Consider the following 25,267-nt stretch of genomic DNA (forward strand, 5'->3'; position numbering starts at 1 on the left):
CACAAGTGCTCATGCCAGCAAAATTAATGTTTCTTGGGGATGTTTTTCAAATCCCTGAGTGACATAAGTTTGGTTAACCTAAAGGGTAATGTAGACCTGGCCTTAGATCTGAGGCTACATGTATTATATTACATACTTTGGACTGCCATTTATGACCTCAGCAGGTCAAGTATGGAGTGCCTTTATTTTATTTTTGTTAGTGTCAAGTCTTAGCTTTACTTGAATTTAATATTAGGTAAAGTTAAAAGCTATACTTTTGGATCTAAATTCTAGCACAGACAACCTTCAGAAAACCCTAAAACACCATGGGGAGTGAGAGGTAACATTTTAATGCCCCAAAATCAAGGCATTAAAAGTTACCCTGCAAACTCACCATAACAAGAATTATGGAGGAATGTTCTTGGGTTCATCCAGGGCTTAATGGATGTGAACTGCACACAATTGTCCTGATCATGCAACGGCCATTACATGTACATCCCCACAGATTATCTTTGCTTCTGACAGGTGTTACCTGTGCAGGGAGCCACTGCTGGTCAGAGTACAGGCAGACATTAACACTGCCCTCCAGCATAAATGTGTGACTGTTTGGAGGTTGTCTGAGTGATGAGCCTTATTTTTTTCCCCTGATTTTTAGTATTTCCTAAACACTCTAAGATGGAGTTTTCTCAAACTGACAGACAATAATACAATTGAAGAATATTTTAGGCATTAAAATTGCCCAACATACTAAACTGATAAATTCACAATTTAAATACAATTGATATCTAGACACTTTCGGAAATGTATCGTGGTGTTTATTTTAGAGCATTATTACTTAACAATATGTAATTCCAGATGGGATTAACAATTATATGCTACTTTTATACAGGTATCCCTGAGCACCACAGAGGCAGCTCTTGCACTAAATAGGTATATTTGCTCATCTGTGCTTCCATTACTAACAAGATGTGCACCCCTCTTTTCCGGAACGGAGCATTATGCCTCTCTGATTGATTCAACACTTCACACAATATATAGACTATCCAAGGGACGGTCCCTTACAAAAGCACAAAGAGATACTATTGAAGAATGCTTGCTTGCTATATGCCAGTGAGTATGATACACATTTGTAAATTGCTTTCTTTTGTACGAGGTATTGAACTGAGCATGTACATTGTAATACAGTAATTTTATTCTCTTTGTATCATATAAAATGGAAGTGTAGTTTATTGTGAAATGCAGTAAATTATCTGAAAGTAAGATAAAAACATTTTTAAGAAAGAAAATATTAAGCAGTTGGTTTTATACTATAGGATCATACTGTCCACATGATTTGCCTTTGCTGCAAATCACAGGGTTGTACAGAATAGCTTAACCCTTTTTATTATTATTTTGTTTTAAACCCAACCATTATTTAGCAGAAATAGCTTCATAATTCTAAGCAGATGTGATTTTTTTTTTAATATTGGCTGTATAGCCCTGGTTATTCCCATTTATCCTTAGAGTTTTTTAGGCTCAAATATCATGAAATCTAAGTTTGATTCAGAAGTAATATGTCTTTCTGCATGTTCCTCCATGTCCCCACACCTTGGTCTTTGGACACAGCTAGGGCTTCCTGCCCATTTGATTGTGGATGAAGCTTCTCAAACTAACATGAATTGTGCATATTCAGGCTTTGTCCAGTACAATATGAAAATCTCCTTGAATCAATGAAAGTAATATTTGTCAATATTAAATCCACTCACTTTTTCTCTTGTATTTTTAAGGTGATTGTATTATATGTCAGCAAACATACATCTCCCAATCTCAGAATCTGACCTTACTAGCAAAAATTAAAGTCAAAGGTTCTAATATTTGGAAAATATAGTGCCAGTGGAGATCTCAAGAACAGTATATTTTCAGAATCATTGCCACTTATGGCCCCAAATGCAGTGGAAATGTCATATTTCCATACTAAGAGATGAGAGCCAGAAAACTGGGATCCCACATGAGGAATTTTGCTAGCCCTGTACAACACACAGCTTAATCCTCACTCATCACTAGAACTAGTGGGAAAATTTGTGATATATTTCAAAATATCACTAAAAATGAGGGGAGGGGAAATTATACCATCTTTTCCATTAACAGGTTTCCTGTTCTTTTAACCAGCTCTGATCTCCATATTGGAACATGAAATATGTATAGTTTGGCATTAGCACTTGGTCCACACTGTACATGGATCCACAAAGCTAAAACTCTGAGGAGGGGTGAGAATCAGCAGGCCACATTTCTTTTCCCCAGGACCATCAGTAGCAACTTACCTGTGCACTATGTATTCAACTGTAGGGACTATGAAGTTTACTTCTCATCCCTGTGATTTTAAAGGTGCATTTTCCTGAGCCAGCAGCCTGTTTCCTCAGGCTGTGAATTGATTTCTGGGATTTGGTCCATTGAAATTAAAGATGAAAAAGATATGCTAGATCATTTAGTCAATCTCACTTCCAGTTCACATTTGTTTCCAATAATTATAACACATTCCCCGGAGCAGTTTCAATCCATATGGCTTCCACCACTTTCACTGGAATACTATTTCATATCCCTGTAGTTTCATACCTCATGCTTCTATTCATTTAGTTTAGCAGCTTTTCCACTGTAGCTAGTTGCACCCCCCTTGAAGTACTCTGAAAAATGCAGCTCTGTCCGTTGTGCAAGATTATGCCTGGACCCTACACAGTGCATAAGAGAGGGAGGGTGGAAGTAATGTATTTTTCCACATTATATCCTCCCATGCATGGACCAGGCACAGTGAGATCCCTTGTTTTACTGACCACCTTCATTGAGTAACTTGAATTCATCTTCGAGCGCTTGGTCATATCAATTCCAATTAGGTGTGCATGCGCCGCGTGCACGATTGTCAGAAGAGTTTTACCTTAGCATCACTCGGTGGGTCTGTTGAGGCACCGGATGTATATCCCTGCTGACCAGTGCCCCTCAGTTCCTTCTTACTGCCTGTGACGGTCGTTGGAACTGTGGAGCACGGCATAGCTGATCTCTACTTCCCTAGCTCTTTGCTCATTTATACCTGTAGATAGTTGTTATAGTGTAGTTGTTAGTAGTTTCTAGTTGTAGTTAATAATATAGTAATAATATAGTTAATAATGTAGTTAGTGTACATAGTAATTGGAGGTGAGGGGCTTCTCCCCTTCCGTCCTTCCTGGTACAGGGCCCATGCCTAGGTTTCTGGACTTCAAACCCTGATTGGCCTGCCTCAAGCCGATGCCTACGGGAGACCCCCATGACTCCTGTCTGAAGTACCTGGGGGAATCCCATCAATCAGATAAGTGCCGCATTTGTAAAGCATTCAAGCCTTGGATGAAAAGGGAGTGGGACTTTTGTTTGAAGCAGCTCCTCATGGAAGCAGCACTTAGCCCGACACCCTCTGCCCCACACTGAGACCCAGCGGCATTGGTCCGAAGTGCACTTCCGGCACTGGATCGACCTGGCACCAGCAAAGACTCCCAGCACTGGTTGTCTCTGGCACCGTTACCAGCATGGCACCGCTCGCTGTTTCCAGGAGCCAGGGAAGCAGCACAAGCAACCTGCTGCTCCTGTACAGTTGCTGGCACTGCCTGTGCTCCCCTTGGAAAAGCATCCCTTGCCAGACCGCCCCGCGAAGGCCCCAACTCTGGCACTGTTGAATCCAGTGCCGCAAGCGCCATTGAATGCAGTGCCCATAAGCTCCCTGGTGCGCACCATGGTCGAGCTCGGTCTACCTTCCACCCCGGAGATTTTCTCAACTGCTTGTGACCTGATTGCGCTCTCCGAGCCAGGATCATCACTAACTTAAGTACCACCGGTGTGGACTGTTCCATCAATAGGGAAGCCCTCCATGATGTGTCCTCCATTGCAGAGTGAGAAGGATTGGCACCGATCTCGGTGCCAGTCCAGGTGACCATCCCGATCCAGGCGCTGGTCTCCTCCACGGCACTACTCGCAATCCCGGCACCGATCACCATCTCGGCGCTGGTCGTACTCGCAGCGCTGCTCCACCTCAAGAAGATCTCCTTCCCAATATGATTGGTATTAGCCCAGCTCCCGGCACTGGTCTCCTCAAGTCGTTCTTGGCACTGCTCCACTCAGATCTGCCTCCTGGCACCGATATGACCATTGGTCCCAGTCCAGATCGCGGTACCGCTTGAGACCGTGACACCGATCTCTGTCCTCATGGCGCAGGCCAACAACGCATGACAATCATAGAATATCAGAGTTGGAGATCATCTAGTCCAAACCCCTGCTCAAAGCAGAACAAATCCCCAATTGTTTTTTTTAACCCCGTTCCCTAAATAGCCCCCTCAAGGACTGAACTCACAACCCTGGGTTTAGCAGGCCAATGCTCAAACCACTGAGGTATCCCTCCCCCAAAATGCAGTAGGCAATGGCATGATGATGGGCAGGATCCTGCTCAGGGACCCCCACAATGGTCCTTTTAGACCATTTGGGTATACCATCAGGCCCAAGGTGTCCCATCAGGAGCTTCCTGTTCTGCCCACTCAGAACCTCGGGTCCTGGAAGCCAGTGTCAGTCGCCCTCCCAGGGGGTTTGGAGGTGATGGCCCTACCATCAGCTCAGGCCCATGCCCCTAGCATGGAGGACGTAACGCAGCCAGACCCCTCCCCCTAGCAGGACTTGCCCCAGGACCCTTTAGTCCTGGGTGTATCCTTCTCGTCCTTCCCTGACAAGGAGGTGGTGGGCACTCCTCCTCTGGCCCACCACCTATAGACCTCTATGCACACCAAGATTTGCTTTGTAGGTGGCACAGAACATGAACCTCGATGTGATGGAGGTCGAGGATCCGGTAGTGGACATTTTATCTGCTGATGCCCCCACACATATAGCCTTGCCCTTTATTTGGACAATCCAGGCTAATGCCAATACAATCTGGCAGTCTCCGGTGTCTATTCCTTCCTCTGCCAAAAGAGTGGAGAGGAAGTACTTGGTCCCCTCCAAAGACTGAGTACTTGTACATTCACCCCCAGCCGTGCTCCCTTGTTGTACAGTCCGTTAATGAGAGGGAAAGACCCGGTCAACAAGCTCCCGCTCCTAAATCCAAGGACACTAGATGCCTGGATTTCTTTGGGCGCAAGATCTATTCGACTGGTGGCCTACAACTTAGGGTGGCTAACCAGGAGGCCCTGTTGAGTCATTATAATTATAATACCTGGCACTCGACGGGGAAGTTCAAAGAGCTGGTTCCTCGGGAATCCAGGGAGGAGCTCGGGGCCTTGCTAGAGGAGGGCAAGAAAGTAGCCAGGACATCCTTGCAGGCTTCGATAGATGCGGCAGACTCAGCGGCAAGGACTCTAGCCTCAGGTGTAGCTATACACCATAACTTGTGGCTGCAGGTGTCCGTACCTCAGCAACTGGCTCATTTGGGGTCAATCCGAGGCCCAGGTGCAATCCCATGTTCAGTTCACCATGCGCTTGTTCAGACAGCTGGGTTTGCTGCTTAATGTCGAAAAGTCCACTTTGCAGCCAACCCAGAGAACAGACTTCATCGGAGCAGTCCTGGATTCAAATCTTGCCCAGGCGTGCCTACCGCATGCCCACTTCCAGTTCATGGCGAGCATTATCCATGGCCTCTGAAGCTTCCTGACCTCGACAGCCCGCACATGCTTCGGTCTACTGGGACACATGGTGTCTTGCACCTTCGTGACCAGACATGCTAGATTACGCCTCCGTCCACTTCAGACCTGGCTCTCATCAGTCTACCATCCAGGCCGAGACAATCTAGACACAGTGCTCACAGTACTGATGGAAGTCTTAACCTCCCTGACTTGATGGCTGAACCCCAACTTTGTGTGCAGGGGGATGCCATTCCATGCCCCACAGCCCTCCCTAGTCCTAACCACGGCTGTATCATCTCTGGGCTGAGGCACTCACCTTGCGGACTTTCGCACACAGGACCTTTGGTCCACACAAGAGATAACTCTGCCCATCAACATATGGGAACTGAGAGCAGTGCACCTGGCGTGCCTGATGTTCCACCAACACCTTCAGGGCCATTGTGTCGCAGTCTTCACAGACAACACAACAGCCATGTTTTACATCAACAAGCAGGGAGGAACGTGATCATCCCTCCTCTGTCACAAAGCCACTTGCCTGTGGGAATTGTGCATAGCCCACTTGATTGACCTGGTGGCGTCGTTTCTCCCAGGAGTCCAAAACACCTTGGCAGATTGCCTCAGCAGGTCCTTCCTGGCTCACGAGTGGTCGATTCACCCGGACGTTATCCATTCTGTTTTCTGGAAGTGGGGGTTTCCCCACATAGGCCTTTTCATCTCTCGCAAGAATCGGAAGTGTCAGATGTTCTGCTCTCTCCAGGGGCGCTCCCCGGGCTCCCTATCAGATGCCTTCCTGATGCCGTGGAAAGACCATCTGCTCTATGCCTTTCCTCCATTCCCATTGGTCCACAAGGTCCTTCTCAAACTTCAAAGAGACAAGGCCCACTTAATCTTGATCGCCCCTGTGTGACCCAGGCAACATTGGTACACCACTCTCCTCGATCTGTCGGTGACCACACTAATTCCATTCCCATTGTGGCCAGACTTGATCACTCAGGAGCATGACCGACAGTGTCATCCAGACCTGCAATCCTTCCATCTCACAGTGTGGATGCTGCATGACTAACTCAATCTGAGCTGCTTTGCTCCCTCTCGGTGCAGCACGTACTCTTGGGTAGCAGAAAGCCTTCTTCTAGGTCCACATATCTAGCTAAATGGAAGTGTTTCTCCTGCTAGTGTGCCCTGAGCAATACTGCCCCTCTGGAGGTGCCAGTACCTACTATCCTAGATTATCTCCTGTCCTTGAAACAGCAAGGCCTAGCAGTTTCATCCATCAGAGTACACCTAGCAGCAATTTCAGCCTTTCACCTGGGCAAAAATGGGCACTTGGTTTTCTCCAATCCCATGGTCAACAGGCTCCTCAAGGGATTGGAACGTCTGTACCTGCAAATTCGGCATCCGGCCCCTACGTGGGACCTCAACCTGGTCCTATCTAGGCTCATGTGTTCTCCGTTCAAGCCAATGGCCACTTGCTCGCTTCTGTACCTTTCCTGGAAAACAGCTTTTCTCGTCGCTATCACTTCGGCGAGACGCATGTTGGAAGTTCGAGCCCTCATGTCGGACCCACTGTATATGGTGTTTCATAAGGACAAGGTTCAGCTGCGGCCATACCCTGCCTTCCTTTCTAAGGTGGTGTCTGCCTTCCATCTCAACCAAGACATCTTCCTTCCAGTCTTCTACCTGAAGCCGCACTCTTCTTGATGAGAGCAACAGCTGCATTCCCTAGACGTTCACAGGGCCCTTGCCTTTTACATCGAACGAACAAAGCCCTTTAGGAGGACAACCCAGCTTTTTGTAGTGGTGTCAGACCAGATGAAAGGCTTCCCGGTCTCCACACAGTGCATCTCATCCTGGATTACATCAAGCATCTGTGCGTGCTATAACTTGGCTGGTGTCCCAACTACACACCTTACTGCCCACTCTACTAGGGCTCAAGCTTCATCCTCCGCCTTCCCGGCTCATGTGCCCATACAGGAGATCTGTAGGGCAGCAACTTGGTGATGAGTACATATCTTCGCTTCCCACTATGCAATAGTGCACCAGTCCAGGGGTGATGCTGCATTTGGTTCAGTGGTCCTTCACTCTGCAACATCTCACTCCAACCCCACCTCTTAGGAAAGGCTTTGGAGTCACCTGATTTGAATCGATATGAGCAAGCACCTGAAGAAGAAAAGATGGTTACTCACCTTTGTAACTGTTGTTCTTCGAGATGTGTTGCTCATATCCATTCCAAACCCGTCCTCCTTCCCCTCTGTTGGAGTAGCCGGCAAGAAGGAACTGAGGGGGCACTGGGTCGGCAGGGTCATATATCCGGCGCCATGAGGACACCACTCCAGGGGGCACCTCAGCTGACCCATCAAGTGTTGCTAGGGTAAAAATCTTGCGACAATCATGCACGCGGCGCGCTTACACCTAATTGGAATGGATGAGCAACACATCTTGAAGAACAACAGTTACAAAGGTGAGTAACCATCTTTTCCAATTGGAATTGTAATTTCATTGAAATATATGTATATTTTTTAATGGTTAATTTCTTTTTAAATTACAGCCATTTACGTCCTTCTATGCTACAGCAACTATTACGACGACTAGTTTTTGATGTGCCCTTACTTAATGAATACTGTAAAATGCCACTCAAGGTAAGTATTGCTCTAATTATTACATGTGCATTCAACAGAAAATATACTCCAGAACACCCGGCATCACCATGGTTTTTGGGTTTTTTGGGCAGGGTGGTAACAACATTAAAAGGATCCTAACCTCTGTGAAATTATTTGTATCGTGATAACATTTTATTAAATATGACAAACAAGTACATTGTCAAGTGTTTCCCTTGTGAGAACAGCATAGTATATGTTGGTTGTGTGACTTTGCTCAATAAACAGTCACCTTTTCCATTGCTACGTAAGTGTGATATTGAAAGTAGTAGTTTAAATCTAGGCATTACTTCTCCCTACATAATTTTTAATAAGTCTGCATAGAATATACACCAACAATGTGTTTGGTTAAAGTGTGTGCATGTGATATAGAGAATAGGACTCACAATATAGTGCTGTAGAAAAAATTATTTGACTTAAAGGAGCATTTTTGAGCTACCTACAATTGCAGGCCTTAATAACCTCCTTTCTCTCCCTACCACTAGAGAATGGAATGAAACCATCAAAATTAGGAAGTAGAACTGGTTACAAATTTTCCAGTGGAGCATTTTCTCTTAGAAAATGCCAATTAAATGAAATTGACATGCACCAAGGGAACATGTCAATTTTGTCAAATCTTCTGTTGGAAACCAGGGAGCCTAGAAGCAAGGCTGTGGAGTTTCCAAGCAGCTCAGGGAGCGTCATCAGTTTGTTTAGAAAAATCAAAATGAAACATTGTTTTGATTTTTTTCATAAATGAAATTTCAGAATTCCCACTCTGTAGAAACCTTTGAAATTTTTAAGGTTTTGTTCAGACATGTAATATTTTTAATTTTTTTTTTAATTTCAGAATTCCCCATGCAATGGAACTTTCTGGGTTTTGACCAGCCCTACTAATAAGTGCTTGAGATCAGGTTCTGATATGCCCTTCCCATAGAGGGCAGTACTAATCATGCATGCTAGCCTATCAGACAGTGTATTACATACTTTCAGTGCAATTGCTATTCCATGGACTCTTCCAAAGCTGATCAGAAATGCCTAGTAATGGAAAATTATAATTGTGGACAGTTTTGCAATGTTTTCTGATGTCTGCTTTGAATTAAATTGAGGCCACCAATGTGTTTTTCTTGCAGTTGTTGAACTTATCTAAATAACCAGAAGGAAGACTCATGTGTATTTAGATGAAAAGAGACCCCTGTGCCAAAATCCACTCTCATACAATTCCTTTATTTTCCCTCTGAAATTTTAATTAATTAACACCCTTTATATTTTTTTATTTGAGCTATGCACTGTAACAAATCTAGGAACTATTTGTCACCGTGCTGCTAACCACAGATATTCAGAACTGTACAGCAACTGCCAGAATAGATCTCAGCAGGGCTGGCTCCAGGCCACAGCACTCCAAGCGCGTGCTTGGGGAGGCATGCTGCACGGGGCGCCCTGCCGGTTTCCGGGAGGGCAGCAGGCGGCTCTGGTGGAGCTCCCGCAGGCACGCCTGCGGGAGGTCCACCGGAGCCACAGGACCGGCGAGCAGCAGAGCGCCCCCCGCGGCATGCCACCGTGCTTGGGGCTGCGAAATTGCTAGAGCCGGCCCTGGGTCTCGGATACTCCTACTTCAAAAGGACAGGCCCCAACTGCTCTAGCAAAAAAGGTGAATTGCCATTAGATTCTAGCAGTAAAATGCCTGTACCGCACACTTAAGGAGTTCTCATTCTTTCTAGTAAATGGCAATGGTTCAACTCCTCACTAACCAATTTGTTTTAGTATTCATAAGAAATATTGACAGATTTTACATAATTGTATTTTCTTTTGATCTATATAGCTTCTAACAAATCATTATGAACAATGCTGGAAATGTTACTGTCTACCTTCTGGACTGGGGAGTTATGGAATTGCAGTAGAAGAAGAGTTACATTTAACTGAGAAACTTTTCTGGGGAATTTTTGATTCCCTCTCTCATAAGGTAATGATGATCTATCACATTAAAGATTGTAATAGCCATGATAGCATAATTATAATGGTGATGCAAACTACGAAAAGTGCTTGTTTTAACTCTGCTTTCATTTAATACAGTAGATATTGACAATGAATGCTTCTCAGCAAATTAATATGTGACTGAATGCCTGATCACCCACCTCTAAAATGAATGCTTAATCACCAAGGGCTCTATTCAGACAAACATAGGCCTAGAGGCATTTTAGTTCAGTATAGCAATATCCCTGTATTTAAGTAAATTTCTCTCCATCACAAACTCTTCCTCCTATTATTATTATTATTATTATTATTATTTATTAACGTTTACAAATATTTTATTGAGATTTTACAATAAAGCTACCTCTGGAAGCTGCATACATGGTGTTGTCATTTATATAGTATAGAAAGGCATATTAATATGAAGGGGGGACAGAGTCTGTTGCATATTTGAGGGCTCAGAAGTTTACATACCAGGATGCAGAAGTCATAATGTGTATATGATTTAACAGGAGGTAACAGAATCTGCATAAAGCACTGACATAAACAACTAAACCTATGGTAAATTTGTATTGTTATTCCTATCTTTCTGGACAAAAAAATGTTTCTGTAGTTTTGCTGGACCCTGCATGACTCAGCCACCAAAAAGCCCCAATCTAGAAGGCAAACATTTTTCTGCATTGCGTTTTCAAAGCATGTGCTCAAGACTTTGGCATTCAACTTCTTCCATCTATGATTGCGGTTGAATAAGAAATGGTATCTCCCTGATATGAAGAGGACCACTCACAATGAGGGCATAATATTAGGGCTCTGTTGGACTCATAGTAATCCAGGTTTGCTGTTGACCACAAAGTTTGACAAAGTAATCAGTCTACCTGTACTCTGCAGATGAGTTCATGAAGTACAGTCTTGTTCTGTGGTAGTGTTGAGATATCCTGAAGTGTCTCAGTGTTCCAGTAAAGACATCTAAAAGTTGGTAACCCAGAGGATTCCAGGATTAAAATGTCTGCCAGTTTTTCACTCAGATCTCCATTATGCTGTGTAAATGAGTGTGCTCAGATAACAATAGACTCAGTATATTAGGCTCCAAGGCATTGTTTACACTATTGATTTTAGAGCTATTTCCCACCATTGCACTACCACCAGTGCAGCTCCACCAATGGTAGCAAGGGCAGGAAAGCCTAATGTAGACAGCTGCCAGCATCTTCATCATTATGTCATCTTAGCCTTGTTCCAAATAAGTCTAGATGAAATGATGATACAAACATTGGTACCCAATCTATGGTAGTGCCCCCCCAGTAGTGTCAGTAGTAGTAGTGCAAATATGGGAAATTTCTCTAAAATTGCCAGGCTACAGTGTCTTCCTCCATTCTTCTCTGTAAACAGAAATCTGTAGTTTTTAAATGTTGATGGTTTCCAACGACTTTGATGATGTTATTTACTGTGACCTAACTCCCATCTATTTTTCAGTATACGACATAGAGTTAGGCAAGTCTTTCAGGCAGAGCAAGCATGGGAAAATCTCTTTTTAGCACCTCAACTCCTCGGTTTCCCAAGGTGCCATCTACAATACAACCATGTCATATTGACAGTCAGAATTCTCCATGAACCTCAGAGGAGCTTTTCAACTTTTCTTTTTTTGGCATCCAAATGTCAACAGGGGTAATCATTCAAGTTTATAGCATTGTATAGCACCACTGTTTTTCATTACTGACACTATGAAAGCCCTTCCACTGCAAAAGGTTTACCTATAAGTTCCTAAATTTTCCTAAATGTAAGTGTTACCTAAATTCCATCCTCATTTGGTGCCTATGCCCTAATGGGAGGAAAGTGACCAATTTATAAGTAGGGGCCATGCCCAGGCTGTCCTAACAAAAGATTACTATTAACAATACCTAGCTCTTACATAGTGCTTTTCATCAGTAGATCTCAAAGCACTTTACAAATTAGGTCAGTATGATAATCACCCTTGTATAACTGATGAAACTGAGGCACAGAGATATAAAGTGATTTGCTCAGGGTCACCTAGCAGGCCAGAATAGAACCTGGGTCCTAATCCAGTGGTCTATGTTCTAGGCCACACTGCCTTAGAATAGGTAGCTAAAAGACACTACATGTGTATCATATCAGGTTGCTGAAGGTAGGTTTTTTATATGGGAATTGTGAAGTGCTAGTTCTCTCTAATTTGGATTAGAAGAGAGAATGTACTAATTCAGCTCCAGCTGGTACAAGTTTGGAAATGTATGAAGTGCCTTTACTATGGCAAAAGTCAATTTCTTTTGACCTATATGATTTAAGCAGAACAGTATTTAGGGAGAGTGAAGGAGAAGAGATGACAAAATACTACGCATTTCCTATAGGTTTTGAAAGTTCTATAAATATTAAAGCTATTTTTTGTGGATAGTCAAGTTTTACCTGAACAGGCTGACACATTCTGAAAATATATGACATTGTATGTTTGTAGGTCTTTCAGGTCCATGGACAATTTAAGGGTTGTGCATGTGAAAGGGTTGTGTAACATTCAACATTTAGTTTGAAGAGAGCCTTAAACAATGCATCCGTTTCTGCACAGGAGTATACACCTTTATGCTGGCATGAGTTTCTGCTATGCGATTGACTCTAAAATATTCTTCATTATTTGACTGCATCTTCTAGTTCTGCTCCATATGGCTGTCTTGCTTTCACTAACATTTAGCATGTTTTTCTATTGAACTTTCCAACCAGTTCCTATCTCTCCTGCAGAAGTATGATCCAGAGCTCTTCCGAATGGCCTTGCCTTGTCTAAGTGCTATAGCTGGGGCTTTGCCTCCAGATTATTTAGACACCAGAATTAGAGTAACTTTGAAAAAGCAGGCTTCAGTGGATCCAGAGGGAAACTTTGATCCCAAACCTATCAACACAGTCAAGTGAGTCACTGTAACCATACAGGTTTTTCAAATGTCTCTTGTGCCACTTACTGCCAATACCTTTCTTTTCATTTTGTTGAAGAGAATTGACTATCATCTTAAATGATACCAGTGTCCTCCATAACTAATGTGAGGAACCTTGCTTCCTCCTGTCAGGCACCAAATATGCCTCCTCTGCAACTTATATTTAAAATGTATATAGCACTTTACATGCCCAAAAGTGCTCTGTAAACACTAAGTCTCACAATAAGCCTGTGAAGTAGGAACTAGATCAGGGTGGGCAAACTTTTTGAGTCGAGGGCCACATCTGGGTGGGGAAATTGTATGAAAGGCAGGGGGTTGGGGCACAGGAAAGAGTGTCGAGTGTAGGAGGGGGTGCGGTGTGCAGGAAGGGCTCAGGACAAGGGATTGGGGCAGAGGAGGGATGTGGGGTATATGAGGAGGCTCAGGGCAGGGAGTTAGGTTGCGAGGTGCAGGTACGGGGCTTAGGGCAGGGAGTTGGGGGGCAGGATACAGGAATGGTTCAGACTCCAGCCCTGCTTACCTCAAGTGGCTCCAGGGTGGCAGCAGCAGGCACTGTGGCCAGGGCAGGCTCCCTGAATGCCTGCCCTGTCCCCAGCCCCACGTCGCTCCAGGAAGCGCTGCAGCCCCTGGGGGAGGGGGACCGGGGGCTCTGCTTGCACTGCCTTTGCCACGCCTCCAGGGACCTCCCCTGAAGCTCCCACTGGCTGCGGTTCCCTATTCCCAGCCAATGGGAGCTGTGGGGGCAGTGTCTGGAAGCAAGGGCAATGCACAGAGCCCTGTGCCCCCCCACCCAGGAGCCACAAGGATGTGGTACCAGCGGCACTGCGGGCCGGATCCAAAGCACTGAGGGGCCAGATTGGCCCGCAGTCCGTAGTTTGCTCACCCCTGGGCTAGATTCACAAAAGGATGTAGCTGCCTAATTGCCTCTTTAGGTAGCAAAGTCCAACATTTAAATGCCACTGACATTCACAAAACCATTGCTCAGCTGCTGCGTAGTCCATAGGGGCCTATATTCCCTAGGCACCTAGGTTTCTGCCAGTGGGCATGTACAAAACTGCCTAAACCTTCTGGCACTAAGCTGCTTGGACCCCTAGCTCACACCTCAGCTTTGACAGGATTCTTAAACGTAGGTATTCCTCCCCCCATCTCAGTTGTGGGGGTGGAACTGGTAGGTGTGCTCTGACTATGCCTAACCTTCAAAATAGATAGGTGGAGGTGAGAATTTTGAGGTTGGATGGTCTCCTAAGAGAGTCCCCTAACCACTATCTATAGCCTACTCTGGGCTGCGTCTCTCTGGGTCTCTTGTTGAAGCTGTTCCACTTTGTATAAATGATTAAATATTCATTGGGTTAAAGCAGGGGTTGGCAACCTTTCAGAAGTGGTGTGCTGAGTCTTCATTTATTCACTCTAATTTAAAGTTTTGTGTGCCAGTCATACATGTTAATGTTTTTAGAAGGTCTCTTTCTATAAGTCTATAATATCTAACTAAACTATTGTTGTATGTAAAGTAAATAAGTTTTTTAAAGTGTTTAAGGAACTTCATTTAAAATTAAATTAAAATGCAGAGCCCTTTGGACTGGTTGGCAGGACCCAGGCAGTGTGAGTGCCACTGAAAATCAGCTCGCATGCTGCCTTTCAGCATGCGTGCCATAGGTTGCCTACCCCTAGGTTAAAGTGTGTATGTGAGAGATTGACTGTATAGCCCAGTGGTTAGGGCACTCACCTGAGACATGAGAGAACCATGTTTGAATTCCCACTTTGCCTGATTTGGAACAGGGACTTGAGTGGAGGTTGCCCATCTTCCAAGGGAGAGCTCTATCCCCCCCCCCCCCCCGGCTCTTGGCTATTCTGGAACAGGTCTATCTTAATTGCTCATCTCAGAGTGTTTCACTTTATGTAAAGAGTTAAATATTTTTTGGAGCAGAGACTTGAACCTCACTCTCCCACATCTCAGCTAAGGGTGCTAACCAGCATGCTGTAGAGTCAATTTCTCACTTTTTTCTTTTTCTCTTGCTCTCAGACCTAAGGACTGGTTAATTAACAAAGAGGAAGAGCTCCAACAAGCGAGATTGTGAGAGCCCTACCCTAGGATGGGCATGGATGGTGTCCCTAGCCTCTGTTTGCCAGAAGCTGGGAATGGGAGACAGGGGATGGTTCACTTGGTGATTATCTGTTCTATTCATTCCCTCTGAAGCACCTGGCATTGGCTGCTGTCGGAAGACAGGAAACTGGGCATGATGGACCTTTGGTCTGACCCAGTATGGCCATTCATATGTTCTTAGGATACCGAATAACTGGTGGTTAGGGCTCCGTCCTAGAAGTGGAGATGTGGGTTCAAGTCCCTGCTCCAAATCAGACAGTGTGCTTTTGAAAAACAGGTAGTCCAAATCTCAAGTGAGTGTCTTAACTGCTGGATTGTTGGCTATGATTGCAAAGAGAGGGTGTCTGTCTCTTGGTTATTTTTCAAAAGAAAGCACTGCCCTGCCTCAGATTAATGAGAGTTAAATGCCTAAACACCTGTACGGATCTAGGCCCTTCCCCTTTCCTCTGCATTCTCTTTCCTCTGCTCAAGCAGTTCCCCACTTAGCTTGCTGGCTTCTGTAAATCTCCTCCTTAGGTTCCTAACTCTCCCCAGACAGTGATGGAGAGCCTGGGAACCTAACTCAGGGCTATGAATTCCACTGGGCAGCAGGACTCCTAGGGAGTGAGGCGTTGCAATGCCAAAGTCCTCTTTATGAATCTAGACATGGAGTATGAAAGCCAAATCCAAAACTCTGGTTATATACTTAGATAATACTCTTTTGCTTCTCTCATGATTTAGAGGGATGAACTATGCTTGAGATGGCTCAAGTCTACTAAAATCTCACAGATCAACGTTGCTATTAGTCTATGCCAGGTTATGACAAAATCGTCATTCTGTGTGTGAATTTGTCCTGTGTAATTATAAGTCTCAGATGTCAAAGTAAATAAGCTGACATATATAATGATTTAGTAGAGAGCTATGGTGTTCCTAGTAATACTGTTGCACTCTCAAAAATACATTTCTAGTAATTTTTATGCAACAACTGAACATTATTATTGCGTCATTAAAATTAACATTATTTTCCTCCTCGTGGATCACATCGAAACATTCATCCTAGTAGTATATGTACACCTCTACCCCGATATAATGCGACCTGATATAACATAAATTTGAATGTAACGTGGTAAAGCAGTGCTCCAGGGAGGGGGCGGGGCTGCGCAGTCCGGCAGATCAAAGCAAGTTCGATATAACGCAGTTTCACCTATAACATGGTAAGATTTTTTTGGCTCCCGAGGACAGCATTATATCGAGGTAGAGGTGTACTAAGAACCACACAGAATAAAAGAAAAATCTTTCAGACATGGCTTAGCAGATGTATTTCCTATTACTACAGTTCTTTAATGCTCCAGTGTTCGTGCATTTGAAGAAACTCAGTAATATCACTATAACACTGGTTTTGGTTTGAGTTATTCCTTGTAAATGGAATTATAATTAAAAAGCATGATTGCTTGTTTACCTCTTAAGATGAAACATTTTGACTATTGGTGTCTCTTATGCCATTTATTCATATGTCTGGTTGGAGTAAAATATGGTTAAATGACCATGCTCTCTTTGTTTGTAGCCTTACTCTTCCTGAAAAACTGGAGTATATTGTTAGCAAGTATGCTGAACATTCTCATGACAAATGGGCCTGTGACAAGGTAGGGATTATTATAAAACTGACAATTGTCAGAAAAGGAAAATTAAAGAACACTGAGGGTTGAATACTGGAAATTTATCCAATTTATCAAAATGATAGGCTTGCCATTCATTAAGTGTACATTATACCAGAGCAGCACTTTCCTGAGTGTCTACAGAGGTTGGTGGAAGAGATTTTTTACATTAATTTGAGAATTACACTTTGAAAACTGTGCCCTGATTCTTTGGGGGGAGGGGAGGAGGGAGAAGCATTGTTCTTTAAACAGAAATGCCAGTCTCACACAGTTGCAGTTAGCTTTGATATTGAGATTTATTTTATGTTGTCTGGAAGCTCTTAAGTCAAATAGATTCTATTGCAATAGCTTTGAAGTTCAAGAGTGGACCTGGGAAGCCCCATCTCCTTTATAGTTTTAAAAAGCATAGTTAGGCCCCTTCTTCCTTTCTAGATATATGTTAAAAAAAAAAAAAAGTCTGTTAGGTGTTTTCATTCCCTCACCATTCTCCATGTGTTCCCTATCTTTGTGCTGGTTGTCTATTTCAGTGCTTGGCAAGAGTGGAATTTACAGGGGGCTGCAATTGTGGCATGAAATGTACGCAAATACCTTTCAGGGTTTTCCTGAAGCTGTCATCTGGGATTTCAGATTCCATTGTCTTTTTTAGTGTTCATTTGGGCTTAATAAAGCTTAATCAGGTTCCTGGGTTTTCTATGAAATTATGTTAAATTTGTTAATATTATAGGAGATAAGTAACAAGTTCAGCCCTTTGTTTCCTAGTACGGATTTCAAACCTCTTATTCTGGCAAGGAAAGACATTGGAAAAACTGAGTCTTTTATGGTCAAAATAACTAGCCATGACACAAGGAAAATATCTGAAGTCTGTGTTTTAGGGAGTAAGCCTGTAAAATATAGAAGGAACATTGTATTTGGAGTCCCTGGATAGAGACATTTTCCAGGTGTAATGCACAACTGCTGTTTAGGTAGATGTGCAGTACTGTATGCCACATATTGAAATGACTTATTTGTTTACGATTGCTCATTTACATTATTCATATAAGAAAAAAGTTTGAATAAAATATATTTTATGTTTTCAGAGTAATAGTGGATTTAAATATGGTGTTTCACTGGATGAAAATATGAAGACACATCCATTAATAAGGCCTTTCAAAACATTAACTGAAAAGGTAATTGAGGAAAGCTTAAAGTTCTTTCTAGCATAAACCAGCATGGTTCTAGCACAATTTTAGTTAATCCTTTTTAACAAACACATGAAATAGAAGAGGTAGGGAGAGCCAAATCATACTGTATTTCACTTAATGACAAGAATTGTAGATTAGATCAACCTTTTGCTTTGTAATCTATGCAAGAAGTCTGGATTTGATTCCCAGTGTCTTCCTGTCACCCAGTAGAGCAACTGATGCTGGAAGTATTGTGGATGTATTGCTCTCAGCCCTTTGTGGAGGAGAGAACCCTTTTTATCCCTCCTCTGGCTGAGATAAAGGTATGACTGAAGATCTTTGAATAGAGATCACTCCTCAGCCAAGGCAGATCACTACTCTGCTGAAGATGTGGAGGGTATAAAGGGAAACTCCTCTGCGGTAAAACATTTCTAACATTGTTTGTAGGTGAATTGTTTCTGTGAGTTTCTTGACCAGGAATGAGAGTCTTCTGGTGGGTAGGGCAGCGGACTAAGTCAGGACTGTTGGTTTCTATTGCATGCTCTTCTAGTGACTGCCTGTGTGACTTTGGACAAGTCACTTAGCATTACCCCCTCTTTACCTCACCTTTCCCATTTGAGAAATGGGGACTGCTACACTCACATGGGTGCTGAAGACTTAATTAGCTGAGGTTTGTAAAGCATTTTGAGATCCTTGGACAAAGTGCACCAGAGAACTCTGAGGTATTATTATTATTTGCATTATTATTAAAGTATTTTAATATTTGTTATTCTGAGATCATTTATCTTTCTCATTTGAGGAGAGGATTTTTAATCACTTCTTACACAGTGTGTTTACTTTATAAACATGCCATATCATGTATTTATTGATATATGGTAACTACTTCTAAGAGATGGATAATGAAACATTCAAATTTTCTTTATGCCATAATGTTTCAGGTACAAAAGACCTTTACTTCTCATAAAAACAGCAAGATACATTCCCTGCCAATAAAATTTAGTGGTGTTTTTATTTGTATCAAGGGGAAAATAGGCCATTATGTTTTACATTAATACTATCTGGGAATCAAAAGTTGGTGGAAGAAGGGACTCTGGTGCTGACAAACTCAAATGTGCACCATGTAGAGATTTCATTGCAGTAATAGCACCCCGGATTGGTAGATATTTTGTATTAGAAGTACAGTACTATAAATTTTCCTGATTGGTCAGGAAGACCAGTAAATAGTTTGCAAGCAGCTGCAAAATATAAATACCATCGTCTGTTGCTTCAAAGTTCACTTGTACGCTGTGCTTAGTTTCTAGTGCATTGTGCTGTGTCCTAGTAATAAGTGTCCCAAGGGAAAGAAGTAAGCAATATGACTATTTCTAAAACTACTTGGAAAAAAGAGCCAAATTCTGTTCTCAGTTCTATCTATGCAACATATGTTGATTTTAATTGGGCTTGCCCAGGTGTAATTGAGGGCGGAATATTTCTCCATAAGCTTTTGCTAGTTGCTTGTGAAACACTATATAATTATCCGCTCATTTGTTTTTCTTTAAAGGAAAAGGAGATTTATCGTTGGCCTGCTAGAGAATCGCTTAAAACCATGTTAGCCATGGGATGGAGTCTAGAAAGGACCAAGGAAGGAGAAGCAATGGTACAGCAGCGTGAAAATGAAAAGCTCCGCAGCATATCACAGTCTAGCCAAGTAAGGCAAAACTGCTTAAAACCACAGAAATCAATCAATTCACTTGTTTACAGAGAATTGACCCTAAGGCTGTATCATTTAAAAAGAAACTTGCCACACTTAGTTTATTAGTATTACTGTCATTGTTGGTATTGTAGCAGCTCCTAGGGGCCTCATCTGAGATCAGAGACATGATGCTGTAAGAACACATAGTATCTCATGAAACAGTGTCTAGATAAATTTTATATCATGTCTTTGTGGGGTATTCTTTGAAATAAAGTTTTTTTAAAAGATTGGGGAAGCTGAGTTAAAACTGTTGTTATAAGGGAATGGACCTTTCATATATGGGGGCTTGTAGTAGGTGGTAAGAAGTAACTAGTATGGTTCTGTTTGCTGAAGCCTAATTAGTTACACATTAAAACAACTATCTACAGTCACATACCATAGTGATAGATATTTTATAATTGCAAATAACAATTATAACTAAAAAGTGTTGAAAGGGCTGACCAAAATAAGCAAGATAAGTGTGATAGGCATTACAAACCCTTTCAGACTCCAAAGGAGGGTCCTTATAGCTCTGAAGCATACTATCCTAGCTTCCCTAATAAATGGAGGTGGCATCAATCTGATCACTGGGACAACAGAGCTCTAGGTGAAGGTAGGACTGAGGAAAGTTCCTTGCATGGCTTAGAAAACTTGAAAGACACCTGAATCCCTTTGGAAGCTGATTCCCTATAACAAAGGCAGGTGGGCTGCACTGCTAAATAAAAGATGAGCCTATAAAGAAAAGGCACTCTCTGAAGAAAGAATGCCCTCAGAAACAATCTCCCTCCATTTCCTTGGGAATCGAGCCTTTTTTATATTCAGCCTAGAGGCACTAGGTGGGGTATTTGAAATCTTTTGTTTAATATTAATGAAACCTAATGACTGTGATCTCTTCGAGAGGTTTTTTTCTCTTGTTTAAGCAAAAGGGCTTCTAGTACTTTGTGGTAGGGAACTGGAAATGGGCCAGGACCATATTAAATACATGAATATTGCAGTCTAATCCCTTAATTTTGTAGATCTTTGTGTTACCTTGCTTTAGGGGTTGCATCTCAATTTTTCCTTAAATATAGTTTTTATTGTATTTTCTTATATACTACTTTATAGGACTGATAGATGCCTGTCTGCATACAGTAGAATTGGCTGCCATAAAATTTCATGTACATTTCTCAGATAAAGAACCTTAGAAATTAATCTCCAAAAGTTTATTTCACTTGCTGGTTCTCTAGCTCACTGATGACCTGGATTAGTGAGAGCCTTGATTACATTTTCTTTACCTCTGCCTGGGTAGATATTCATACTGTGTGGTGTGTGTCACAGAGTGGCAGTATCACACATACAATTGAACATGCTCAGAAGCTTATGGAGGCAAATTCATAAGGAGCCTGCATCTGTATCATTGAAGACAGTGGAAATGTTTTCACTGACTGGTCAGTGGGACAAGACGAGGCCCAAGGGGATAGGCAGGTTATCTGTTTGTTGCAGCTAATCACCCTCTGATAGCCTTATCATGAAATGTGCATATATTTGTATATGTCATGTTAGCACTATTACAAGAAGAACAAGTTCTCTCTGAAAAAGTCTATTAACATTTTACATAAATCCATATTATAACCTTTAATTGCATTTTTGAAAATACACAATATACATTACCAGCACTAGATAACATCACATAAATAGAAAACTGTTTCAAACAGCCATGTAAAAAAGGGTCTGATCATGTAAAGAAAAATGGAAATGATTCAGCAGATCATTTAAGCACATGCTTAAATTTAAGCATATGAGTAGTGCCATTGATTTCAGTGTGACTTCTCACGCTTAACCATAATCATGTTCTTAATCGGTTTCCTGCATTGGGGCCTGATGAACAAAATGAGCATGTAAAGAATAAATATAAGTGTATTATAGCCTCTGTTGTTCGTTAAACATCCATTCATCTCTGTACAAAATATAAAGGCAAACATGATTCCTACCCAAAGGGCTTCAGAAATCTAAATAGTTTAATTTTAATTTTGTTGACAGTAGAAATGAAGTAAATAGTTTAAAAACATCAATAACGCTTCCATATATTTCCAGGGAAATGGATACAGCCCAACACCACTTGATCTTTCTAATGTTGTACTCTCTAGGGAGCTCCAGGTATGTATTAATATTCTCAGTGTATTCTGCAGAAAAAATATCAGGTGACATCAATATATAGGGTCACATCTTCAAAGGAATGTGTAATTGGTGTGCCTACAAAAACCTGCATGTGTGTGATTGCAAATGTGTATCTATGTATATACTTACCCATTTTATGCACATATGTGGGGTTTTATGGGTACATGTACATGTCTGTGAGTGCACTTGTTGCACGCTCCTATACAAATAGGTAGATACTGCATTTGTTCTCTGTTTTGCAGAGTCAGTTAACATGATTTCAAAATGAGACATCTGCTGTTTGTCCTGCTGACAGTGTTTCAAATTCTAAGTGGTATCATCTGGCCTTCTAGAAAATATTATAATGTAAAGCCCCTAAGGGGACTGCAGGCAAAGCATTTTCAGTAACTGCCTCGTGTCTTAAGAACTTGTCTCTTGTCTTGGTTCTAAAGAGCCTGAATAAATTAATATTCCAGACATGTTCCAAAGCCCATGTGGTTTCCCAGGCATTTAATAAGAGAGTGAGATATGATTGAGGTATGCCTTATAAAGGTTGCATTATTACTCCAAACAAGTTTACTGGGGGAGAAACAGCGTATAAATGACACTGCTTTTCTATATGTTATGTTTTTAAGTACAAGTACATGCACCCAGATCACTGAAGGGATCATTTTTACAAAACTAAATAAATAATGCAGTTCTGAATCAGAATGAAAACAAACAAATATTTAAAACAAATATTTTATCTCCTATAGATCCCGTGCCTTCTTTCACATTCCCCAACCCCGATCAGATCATGGTGGAGTGTTGGCTTTCTCCTCTCCCAGTCCTGCTGCTTCTGACCCTCTTTCCTTCCCCTTTCCCATTCTTTCTCCTCTTTTAAACAGAATTGCTTCTTTCTCTTTTCCTTTCCCCCTCCATGTTGCTGACACCTACCACTCAACTCTTCCCCATCTATCCTCCTCATTCTGATTTTTGACTCCTGGGTCTCTCGCTTTCTCTTCTCACAATCTCTGACTCTCATCCTTGGTGACTTCATCTTCCATGTTGATGACTCATCTAACCCCTTAGTTGCATGTTCCCTTGCTCTCACCTCTTTGAACTGCAGCTCTGGTTCAAGTCTCCCACTCACCAAAAGACACTTAACTTGGTCTTTACCAGTCTCTGTTCTCTCTCTCTCTCTCTCTCTCTCTCTCTCTCTCTCTCTCTCTCTCTCTCTGATCTCTCTGTTGATGAGTTCATCCTGTTTGATGATCACCCGATCTCTTTCAGCATCACTCATCAGTCCTCTCCCTGCTCCATGTCTCCAGCCTGTCAGTATTGATAACTTCTCATTTGCTCTCACCTCACCTCTCTCATCCCTGTTTTCTTTTCCCTTTCTTCCGTTGATATGGTTGTTGATTCTCTCCATGATTTGCTCTCCTTCACCCTTGACTTTTTGGCCCAGCTTTCCCATTGCCAGGTCTGCCAACCCTCAACCCTGATTCACGCCCAGCATGTGCTTCCTGTGCTCCTGTTCTCATGTTGTGGAGCTCTAACCATGCCTGCTTGGTGTCCCCTCTAGTCGCACCTAATACAGGTAGAGATTGAAAAGTCAGCTACAGTTTTAGCTCAGAGCCATGTGGCTTTTAGCTCATGCAGTAAAGGCTGATGCATTTAGCTTCAGAGCTCCCAGGTTCGATCCTGGCTGCCGCCAACCAGGTGTTGTCAGATGCTACCGGTTTGGTGCTCTGCTCTGTTCAATGTTGATATCACTTGGCTGCATGCGTGTGTTCCCTCTGTGTGCTGTCCCAGCTCTGCGCAGATAGCTGACACAGCAGACCCGAAGAGAAACCCCAATAACCACAGAGTCTAGTAAGGTACGAAGGCACGTCGGCCTGGTTTATTGTCGTATGGAGCACAATAATAGTTCCCTGTAGATTTTTACTGTAGTGCAGGGCATACTAAGAATATGTGCCCCCTGACAATGGACTCAGCTCAGTCAGTGGCGGGACTTTCCATTGCCCCCTCGGCTGGACAAAGACACTGCCCCAGGGATGCATTCTTATACACAGGTACAAACAAGTTACACATCACTCCTGACGTATGAGGTGCAACCCCTCTACGTAGCAAGGTACAACCCCTCTACATAGTAAGGTGCCGCCTGTCACCTTGTACATGTTGGTTCGAACAAAACAACTCTATCCATCATATTACCCTTTTGCCCTGTTATTGGGATGGGTCAGCCTGTTCCTTGTTATCTGTGTGGAATGTGCAAGTATGTGAATGTTCTGATATCTAGTGTTCAGTACCTTTAGGTACGTATCTTCTTGCAGCATCAGCCCTTTCCTTGCCAGCTTCTGTGAGCAGGGCCTGCCTCTGGCTCACAGCTTAACTTTGCTTTATGTTAGCAAAGTCTTGACCATTACTTTAGTTCAGGCCTCAGGCCTCAGACCGGACCTCTGATACCAAGGTTTATATCTTAGGACCTCCTTACAGGGTCAGTTGGCCTAACGGAGCATCTCTGGCAGAAATCCTATGGCCTGGCTTATGTCCTCCATTATAAATCTGTTCTTTCTTCTTTGGTTCTGTCATCTTCCTAGCTAAACAACCCTGCTCTTCCAACTTAATGGAATCCCATGTCCTCAATCCCAGCCCCCAAACTCCCAGAATTCCACCTATGTGTGTGCTCTGGAGTCACAGGTTAACTCTCTCAGGACACATGATAGATGTAACACACAACACACACAGGGTTCTCTTTACTTAACAGCACAAGAGATGCAAAAACATTTAGAAAACAACAAACACTGCGAATACCATTCCCCTCATCCTGGCTCACCCTTCCCTTGGAAGTCCACAGGGGACCATCTGAGTTCAGGTAAGCAGAGTTAGCCCCAGCCTCTTCAGGCTCCTGTAGCAGCCTCCCTCCACTTGAGCTGGTGAAAATGGCCTTTTATAACCTTTTTAAAACCTTTGTCAGGTGACTTCTGGAATCGGACTCCTCATGTGATCACAGATCCACACAGGACCTCATTGCTAATTGCCTCTCCCTGGACAAACCAGTTCTCCTGAGTGGGAGCCAGCTTATTTTCAAAAGTATTTATATTTGAATAGAAGATCATCCCATTTAACATTCCTCTATTGTCAGCCCTGTATTTCAGTCCCAACATGGAGGTAAAAAGATAACAGACAAGGCAATTAGCTCCCATAATCAGAGTGGAGTTTGTAGTTTGATGAAGATACATGCAGAGAGTTTATGATATCAAACAACATTCATAAATTGTGGAGATAAATTCCTCAACTCATCACAGCTTCCATGACTTTCCTCTCCTGGTTCTCCTCCTAACTCCTGCCTCACTCCTTCAACTTGTTCTTCTGGCAATCCTCCTCATTCCTCCTTCAACTTTTCAGTGGATATTATAGGACTCTG

The 25,267-nt window shown here is 42.7% G+C and overlaps 1 protein-coding gene across 1 annotated transcript in view; it reads left to right on the forward strand.

Annotated features, from left to right (window-relative positions):
* The window catches only part of RYR3 (ryanodine receptor 3), a 607,531-nt gene that overhangs the window by 370,782 nt on the left and 211,482 nt on the right, over positions 1–25,267 (forward strand). Inside the window, 8 exon segments of the mRNA XM_030559417.1 lie at positions 869–1,089; positions 8,128–8,218; positions 10,038–10,178; positions 12,929–13,092; positions 16,761–16,839; positions 17,928–18,017; positions 19,552–19,698; positions 21,796–21,858. Coding sequence (XP_030415277.1) covers positions 869–1,089; positions 8,128–8,218; positions 10,038–10,178; positions 12,929–13,092; positions 16,761–16,839; positions 17,928–18,017; positions 19,552–19,698; positions 21,796–21,858 — 996 coding nt within the window.

Source organism: Gopherus evgoodei, chromosome 4 (assembly GCF_007399415.2).
Source record: "Gopherus evgoodei ecotype Sinaloan lineage chromosome 4, rGopEvg1_v1.p, whole genome shotgun sequence".
Classification (NCBI taxonomy): Eukaryota; Metazoa; Chordata; order Testudines; family Testudinidae; genus Gopherus; species Gopherus evgoodei.